The 9,157-nt window shown below is 32.5% G+C and overlaps 1 protein-coding gene across 1 annotated transcript; it reads left to right on the forward strand.

Annotated features, from left to right (window-relative positions):
- The first annotated feature begins 5,890 nt into the window (after positions 1-5,890).
- On the forward strand, positions 5,891-7,171 carry LOC145599039 (metallothionein-like protein type 2). The gene is made up of 3 exons (XM_081655451.1): positions 5,891-6,050; positions 6,309-6,386; positions 6,833-7,171. The coding sequence occupies exons 1-3, from the start codon at positions 5,986-5,988 to the stop codon at positions 6,924-6,926; spliced, it is 237 nt and encodes a 78-aa protein (XP_081511577.1). The 5' UTR covers positions 5,891-5,985; the 3' UTR covers positions 6,927-7,171.
- The last annotated feature ends 1,986 nt before the right edge of the window (positions 7,172-9,157 follow it).

Here is a 9,157-nt window from a genome sequence, read left to right on the forward strand (position 1 = left end):
AACTTATTTTCAATGAAGAGCAACATAAGAAGGGTATACATGGAATGTGGCCCTTGACACATGGTTACGTATCCCATTACATTAATGAGACCACGTGTTGTTGATTTTAACATGGTGTGAATCATGCTCATTTGTTGGTTCTCTCGAACACCTTCGAGACTTATACTCCCATTTGCCTTATCTCGAACACCTTCGAGTCTTATACTCCCACTTGCCTTATGAAAAAGGGTCTTTTAGCATAGGGTATGTTGCTCTTCTCGACCTTTTCGAGAATTACTCCCACTTGCCTTTTAGAAATGACATCTTTTTTCAAAAAGGCACCAATGTAGAGCAACAAACAATTTGTCCTCAAAACATTTTGTGGTTGTAGCACCCTCATACTAAGCTTTAGAATTCAACATTGCATTAAACAGTTTAATACAAGTTTCTTATTCTTAAATATGTAGAAAAACAAAATAAGAACTTCTCTCATCCATATCTTATATGATGTCTTATCTACATTGTGATTTGACGTAGTTTTAATTAGTGTAAAAAGCTCATTTTAAAAGTGTATCCTTAGAACTATTGTTTGGAAGATAGGTACAATTCATCATGAATTATGCTATATCTTATATAGTTTAATTCCTCCATTTGAAAAACATTTTCTTTTAGTGGAGTAGGTTGTAAACTAATTTTTCAATCCTTGGGATGATCATCAAGTTCTTGGCTCAAATGCTCATCACTACGATCACATCGTAAATGCTTTGTATTCTTGCCAAGTTAACAATTTGACTCAAAAAGTAAAATGTTACGATCATATCGCAATGTTTGCCAAGTCTCTTTTATTCTTCTTTTGAACCTTATTGAACTCTTTCAAAATTTTCAGATTCATGCTTCATGTAAGCGTGTGTGATCACATTCAAATGAAGTGTCCATGTTCATCTCTAGCCTGTGAACCTTAGGTTTCTTAATTACATCGTTATGTATTCAACCATGGGTTCACGTCACCTTTTCTCCAAAAGATAAACTTTTCAATCATCAAACTACAATAAGATTTGCATGCATCAATGGATTCATAATCTTATGATGTTAGAAGTCCATCCCTTCGGAGCTTTCGTATGCAATTCTATTCGTATTTTGATCAAATTGACATTTCTAGAAGTGATTCATACATAGAAATGGTTCATCTATATCTAACATATAGAACTCTTTAACCTATTTAGCATTTCAAAACATCCCTTGATTCAACAAAGCACAAAATAACATTTGTTCGATGCTTTGAATCTTTGACATTCAGTGATAATTACAATGGAATGATGTTTTGATTATAGCAAGAATATAATAACGATTATTTATGTCAATGATAAACTATATATAGTTAAGTGAAATGTAAAGTCATACATGTGAAACAACATTTGTTTCTCATTGTAGATTTACTTTTCCCTAATCCAAGTTTCTACTCTTTAGCTCAACCTCATTCTTCAATAAGAGAGTTAATCTTGACATCACATGTCAAATAAGTAGATTTTTTTGCTAAATCAATTTCTATAAATACTTGATGTGGAACATTTCTATTCTTTACCTTCCAACTGTACTTTATGGGGTAGTTTTCAATTTCTTGGAGCTAGTCCTCAATTTAAACATTTGCTATTCATAATAGCACTTGACATTTTAGTAGCCTTGCGATTAAGAATTGACAAATTATTTGTCTTTTCTTTATCCTTTAGCTTTTATTGTAGTCCCCATCCATCTTAACCCTTTCTCATTTGAACCATCTAGAACATTTCTGTCAAGCTCAAAATGATACTATGCTCAACTACTTTAAGCATCTTACATAATTTTTCCAAAACCATTCAACACAATTCATGTTGGAGTTTAATCTTGTATTTAACACCGTATGAAATAAGTGATGAATGATGTCACTTAAATTAGTCAACATTTGACAGTATGAAAATCCAAGTCATTCACCATGTTCAATCATATTGATTAAAGAAAAATACTGGGTTCTTCATGTGAGTCGCACTCATGTTGTCTTTAGAGGTCTTGTACCTCTCCATCGAGTCCAATCACTTGAAACATTTTTCAAAATGAGTCAATGGTGGAGCCATTCAATTATTCAAACTTTTTGAGTTCTTGGAAGCTATCATTAGACATGTGACATTATTAAATAGGTTTTTAATACTCCTTTTAGTCTTTAAAACCCTTTTAGCAAAGCATAAATAATGGTTTACGGATACTCTTTTAGTCTTGAGAACGTTTCTCAATACTTCTTTCAATCGAGGAGATAACATATATAACACGAAAATTAATCAATAAAGACATTATTTGCAAACAAATACAAAGTTCAACTATGTTTATCAAAGCAGTTTATGATTCAAACATCCTTTGAAATCATTTTAGCTACTTTACACTATATTCATTTTGTGTCCCTTTATGAATAACGTGATTCCAAGATCCTATCCCTATGTAGCATTAAGCGGACGGAGGCCCTTCCTTAAGGTTACATTTTCAAGGTAAGTAAACTCCTTTACTAATTACAACTTCTTGTAATTCTTGGTTGGATATATAACATCACATGTTCAACTATCCCCTTTCTTCAAAATCCAAAACGCTTTTGATGATTCTGTTGAGGATGACCAAATTAAGTGTGCAAAATTCGCAATTTCACCTTACCTCTCAAGATTAATAATAATACCCTGCGGAGGCATGACCCATTACTATTAATCAAGGGTTTAATAAGTGCTTTATATTTGGAAAAGTGAGCCTCAATATTTGTGGGACTTAAGTTTATTATGTTGTTATAAATCAGTGAACTCTAGCGCATTGATAACATACATACAATAAACTTATAAGCATTTTAAGAATAATAATAAAATGCAAAATTAAATATGAGCTAGTATGGCCCCTAATCCTAAGAACTAAGCCTGAATGGGTACCTCCTTGGACTCTTCATGGATCTCCATCCACCTTCATCATGGGCCTTCTCATCTGGGCTCTTCTTTGGATTAATTAATAATTTAAATAATTAAACTAATTCTTAATTAAATAAAATTACAAAAATACTTAACGATACGCCGATCGTATTTAAATTACAAAAATACACAACGGTACGCAGATCGTATTTTTTTAATTTAAACTTTGGGCCATACTAGTCATTTATAGCAATAATAATGTATCGTATATAACATACAATTGCCACATAATAAATCACATAGCATACTTTGCCCAAACTAAAATATCAGATATTCTTAATTAAGGCAACGTATATTTAAAAATATCACATATTTTAGGACACGATTAGATAATATCTCCATATTATTCATTACCATAATCAAAATATCATATATTTAAATTAAGAATGAGATGAAATCAAATAAATATATAATCTAAGAAAATAAATCACATTTATATTCTAGGATTATCTTAACCAATTTAAAATTTCATCCTAATCATTAGTTAACCATCTAATTTTAATTTGATTAAAAAATCAAATTATGGAAAATCACATAAACCAAGTCAAATAACCATAATTGGAATTGCTCATTTATCTCCTTAAAAAACAAATTTTTAAACAATTATCCTTAATTAAATTTAAATTCATAATTCAAAATTAATTAAAATTTTTTTTTAAAAAATTTTTAAAACTGAAACAGGGGTGCCATGACTGAGCTTGTTGCCCAGCCACGTCACAGCCGCCGCAGCAGCCAGGACGGAGCCCAGCCGCCGCAGCAGCCAGGACGGAGCCCAGCCACCGCAGCAGCTGGCCGCCGCAGCCAGGCAACCGCCCAGCCACAACAGCGCTGGATGGCGCACCAGGCAGCAGCCCAGCACACCAACCAGCCCAAGCAGAGCTGAAACCGTGCAACAGTTGCACGTTTAGCTCTGCTCTGCCCAACACCGACTCCCCTGCTGCCCCTCCGCCATTTCCGACCACCGTAGCAGCCACCGTAGCCCACCATTAGGTGGTTCTGCCACCCAGCCGTGGCTGCTCCCCTTCAAGCAATTTAATTTTTTTTTTTTGAGTTAAATTAATTTTGGTGATCTAATTACAATTAAACACAAACTCCTTTATGTATAATTTCAGAAAAATTAATCAAAATCTCCATTTTAATTAATGTAGGGCTTTTCATATAAAATAATTCCCAATTCATATAAAACTAATTTTACATGAATTAATTAATCATATCTAAACAATTTTAAATATGAAAAATAGATTATATTATATAAATTTAACAATTAAAATCGAAAATTAGGGTTCATAACCATCAAATTCGAAATTTTGGGGCTTTAGGGTTCTTAAAAAATATATGATTAGAGGCTATTTGAGCAATTAAATTCACAATTTAATAATTCCAATCAATTAAAATCATATTTTAATCGGATTATTCGATCCATAATTCAATTCCTCCCCTTAATCAAATTAAAATTAACATAAAATACATCAAAATAATCATATTATATTATTGTGACCAATAAATTATATGCAAGGGGCTAACTGATACCACTGTAGGGTTTTAGGTACTCTAAGCGGAATTTCATGAATCTCATTCATACGCACCTAAACAGGATCTCATGCATATACAAATAAAGGATCACATAATAGTTTAGAATTAACCTTTGATGCGAGAATTCCCAAGCTTTCTTCTACCTTCTTGAGGAGATTAGAGCCCCAATTGTTGCTCCTCTAATATTGGTCCACAAGTGTAGATCGAACCTCCACCAATGCTAGTTGGACGGGAGAGATTAATCTCCTCTTCTATGGAGAACTTCTAACCGGTTGTAGAGAGAGGGGAAGGAAAAATATTACGTTGTTTCTTTTTTTTGAGAGATGAACGTCTGTTCTATTTTTCCCAAGCCCTTTATTATATATAATCATATTATCTTATTAGGGCAAAACTTATTCCTATCTTACTCCTTATGGCCAGTCATTCACTAAGCCCAACTTTTGGACCCGGTATTCATGTTCGACCTAACACTGTAACGTGTGACCTCATAGGATCCATTTAGTTGGCATTGGTTTAACCCAATGATCAATATTGGTCTCTAGCAAGACGTAAAGACGACCCAACTAAACGAACTTATTATCTCCATAATTCGATCCATATTATATTAGTAATTGCACGAGAGTCGAGGACACATTTCCTTCACAAGTGTCCTAATGCTGGGCGGACACGTGTCGTATTCTCAGGCCGCCACGTGGCAGGGTAATTTTACCCAAAACATAATATGTATGAACAAAACATTAAATTACAAGATAAATTACAATGTATATTAATGATCAACCCCATGTAATAACCCAGGGCATCGCCCGAACCTAAAAACTAGTTAGGGCACCCACAATAGAACAAACCTTTTCACTTGACACGTCATCATTACACAAACCTCTTCCCTAACAAACCTTTCATCAACAATAGATAAACCAGGTTTATGTAGATCACCCACTATCAATACAACTCATTAAATTCATCCATACAATTTTTTTCCTTAAAAAAATAAAAAAGAGAGAGAAAAACTTCAAATTTTTGCCAACTAAGCAAATACAAACCGGTTTGTCTACACAAACCTCTCCACAACAAGCCTCAACCCAACAATAAGAGATTTGTGAACAAACCTCTAAATAGTTCCCACAAACATCTCCAGTCTCCACAAACCTCTTATTGCTATTGTTCTTTTGGATGAAAATGGAGCAGGATGACACGAGTCGATCACAAATTAAAAGGATACACATCGAGAACATACTAGTAAATCCCAAGAAAATTCCATATTACGTGGAGGATATGGGTTCCCTCAATCCCGATTACAACAATAGACGGTCTCAATAGAATTAAAATCATCGTCTTATACGATGACGACAAGTGTACAGTTAATCATTACACTCTCTCTCCTCACCACACTATTATAAGTAAAGCCACCGTTACTCTCTTTCTCATCTCCATTCTCTTTTGATATCATCATCATCATCTTCATCGTCTACTCTCAATTACGTTTTCGGTTATTCTTTGAAAAATGTCTTGCTGTAGTGGTAATTGTGGTTGTGGATCTAACTGCGGTTGCGGCAGCGGCTGCGGAGGGTAATTTTCATCCTTATTTTTCTATTGTTTGATTCATTGACGATTTTTTATGACGATTCATGTTAGGGTTCCAGCGTACGTTGATGTCGTTTCTAGTGTATCTGAATTATTTATTACAATATTATTGTTGTAAAAAGATTGAAATTTTACCTTTTTTTTTTTTTTAATTTTTTATGTTAAAGGGTTTTATTTTCTTATTAATTTTGATTAATGTTGTTTCAATCACTAAATTTGCTTTATCAATATTTGTTTATTCAGATGCAAGATGTTCCCTGACTTTGTGGAGAACAGCTCTAACCCCACCGTTCTCGTCTCCGGTGTTGCCCCCAAGATCTCGTAAGTTTTTATTTATTTATTTATTTTTTTCCTACCAATGTTTCTTAAAATATATAACAATAGATATTATATGTGAGTCAGAAAATATTCATTCGTTATATCGCCATAACATACAAAACGAAAGTAATGCTTATTTAATTTTATAAGTATAAGATCATGTATCATATGATTATATGAATTTATGATGGTGAATATTGAAATTATCGTAACACTAATAATGAAGTTATCAAAACACTAATGGCTCATTTCTCATGCATTTGTCTACTACCATCTTCATAAAAATGTAATACGGAGTGTCGGAGAAACAAAATAAGATGGTGAAGTTTATAAAACTAATGGTTAATTGATAAATAATTTAATGGAGTTTTATTGGTTAATTGTGTTTTTTTTTTTTCATGAAAAATATGCACAAATTCATTGGTTAATTTGGGAATGAATGATTATAGGTATGCTGAAGCATCAGAGAGCGGAGTAGCTGCCGAGAATGGTTGCAAGTGCGGTGCCAACTGCCAATGCGACCCATGCAACTGCGGCAAATGATTACCATCTTAATTAATTAAGATGATGAAATATTTAAACTAATGTTGTTTTTAGAAGTGTTCTATGTTTCTGGGACTATTATTGTGGTGTATAAGCCAACTCCTAATTAGGGTTTATTGCTTAGAATAATCGTATTTATAGCAGCCATATGATATGATATGATGTGATATCGTGTTGTATGTGACGTTTACTTTTTACCGTTTGGACTAATGATAATATTGTATGTGTTTTAGAACACTTTTTGATCTTGTTGGTGTTCATATTTTTAAATATGCGATCGTATACTTACTTTACTTCCATTATTTACATGGCAAGAGTTTGTACTAATACACTAATTAATGTTATTGTGTTTGAGATTACTTTGTGATTGCAATGGTCTCCATCTTTAATCGTTTAAAATACATAATACACTCTGCTTCATGTGTATTATTCTGATTTTTCACATTTTGCAATGCATATAGTTGAAAATTTGTACATAAATATATCTCTCGCGCGATTAGTGAAGAGGTACAAAATTTTAACATATGAGGCAGATTAATAAGGATGATCAATTTAAAAAATGATGGGATTATTATATACCGTAGAAAATAACTAATATGACAATATTCAACCTATGTATTATATTGTAAAATTTTAATTTGATAAAATAATTACCAAAAAAATGTGTTATTAAATAATCAAATTATCAAACAATATATTAATGCTCTTTTCATCTTTTGTAAATTTTAGCAAATTACTTATTGAAACAATTCTAATAAGTATCTATGAGGTTAATTTATTTTATGTAAGGGTCTGTTCATATTTACTTAATTTCAGTTCAGTTCAGCTCCAATCAGTTCAGTTCAGTTCAACTCCTTTCAGTTCAGTTCAGCTCTTAATTTCCTTCTCTCATAAAAGATTCATTTCAGCTAAATTCAGTTCAGTTCAGTTCGGCTCCGCTCAGTTCAGAAAATGTGAACGTGCCCTAACTTAATTTTATTTATTTTTATTATTTTTTTTTAATGTAAGGTTTTTGAATCAGTTTCATTAATTAAAGTGAAATTTATGTATAGTGCAAAAAGTTAGAATGTTTGACTTAAAAATATGATGGAGTGATGAGTTATCTGGTCGGTATTAAAATGGGTTACTCAATGAATGTTATAGAGATTACTTTATTCTATTATAAACGACTACGTGGTGTGTCCAGGCACATGGTTACTTGACATGACAATATGAAAACGGGAGTAGTATGATTAAATTGTAGCGTAGAAAAAACGAGGCAAACAAAATTGTCATCCTCTTGAATTATGAACAATTATAGGTGCTAAGGTGCATGCATTGTAAATTGTAACTTTAATTAAAATAAAAAGTCGATAATAAAATTCACCGAAGGGAATATGTCAATGAAGTTGGGCCCTACCACAAAATATCTCAGCAAATTGTAGCTAAACGAGTAAACGCATGATTGAATAATGTGAAGTAATGAATGAGAACCGATTGTAGTGGGAGTGTTGAAAAGTGAAAAGGATGGTAAGTCAATCAAGTCACACTGATCATTCCTCCTCCTCCTCCTCCGTCTATATTGATCCCTTTATTCGTACGCCTTATCCATTCTTTCCCAACGATAACGAAAGTAATGTTGATATTTGTGGAATGGATGGGAGCTTGCTTTGGGCTGGGATTCCCTACAACTGTATGGAATCTTGGTAAGATATTTGATTCTTACTCCTACTTGTAAGATTTGTTTATTGAGTACTCCTTTCGTCCTCAATTGGATACAATGAGTACTAAGGGGTTGTTCTCTTTAGATTATTTTTAGCTCAATTCAGTTCAGTTTCAATAAGTTCAGTTTAGTTTTTAATTTCCTTCTCTCATAAAATATTCAATTCAATTTAGATCAATTCAGTTCAACTCTAATAAGTTCAATTCAGTTTAGTTTAATTTAGTTCAGTCAATCAAAACAGACCCTAACTCATATCCGTAATCTTTAAAATAACAAGTAGTTTATGTATAAAATAATACTCCCTCCGTTTTTAAATATTTGCTCCATTTCTCCATGCGCGGAGTTTTAGGAGAAATTGTATAAAGTAATAAAATATGGAGATAGTGTGGTAGTTGAGAGAATAAAATATTATAAAAAGCTAAAGTAGTGGAAGAATAGGAGGAGAGAGAGTAATGTAAGGTTCACTAGGTGTGAGAAATGAATTGAATATTATAACAACTTTCCAAAAAAAGGAAATGGAGCAATTATT

Source organism: Chenopodium album, chromosome 20 (genome assembly GCF_948465745.1).
Source record: "Chenopodium album chromosome 20, dcCheAlbu1.1, whole genome shotgun sequence".
Classification (NCBI taxonomy): domain Eukaryota; kingdom Viridiplantae; phylum Streptophyta; class Magnoliopsida; order Caryophyllales; family Amaranthaceae; genus Chenopodium; species Chenopodium album.

What these genes read in the sequence shown, in the direction of transcription:
- LOC145599039 (XM_081655451.1), top strand. Translation starts at nt 5,986, where the DNA reads ATGTCTTGCTGTAGTGGTAATTGTGGTTGTGGATCTAACTGCGGTTGC. An exon ending in TGCGGCAGCGGCTGCGGAGG is followed by an intron (nt 6,051 to 6,308) that starts GTAATTTTCATC and finishes TTGTTTATTCAG; the next exon opens with ATGCAAGATGTTCCCTGACT. An exon ending in GGTGTTGCCCCCAAGATCTC is followed by an intron (nt 6,387 to 6,832) that starts GTAAGTTTTTAT and finishes GAATGATTATAG; the next exon opens with GTATGCTGAAGCATCAGAGA.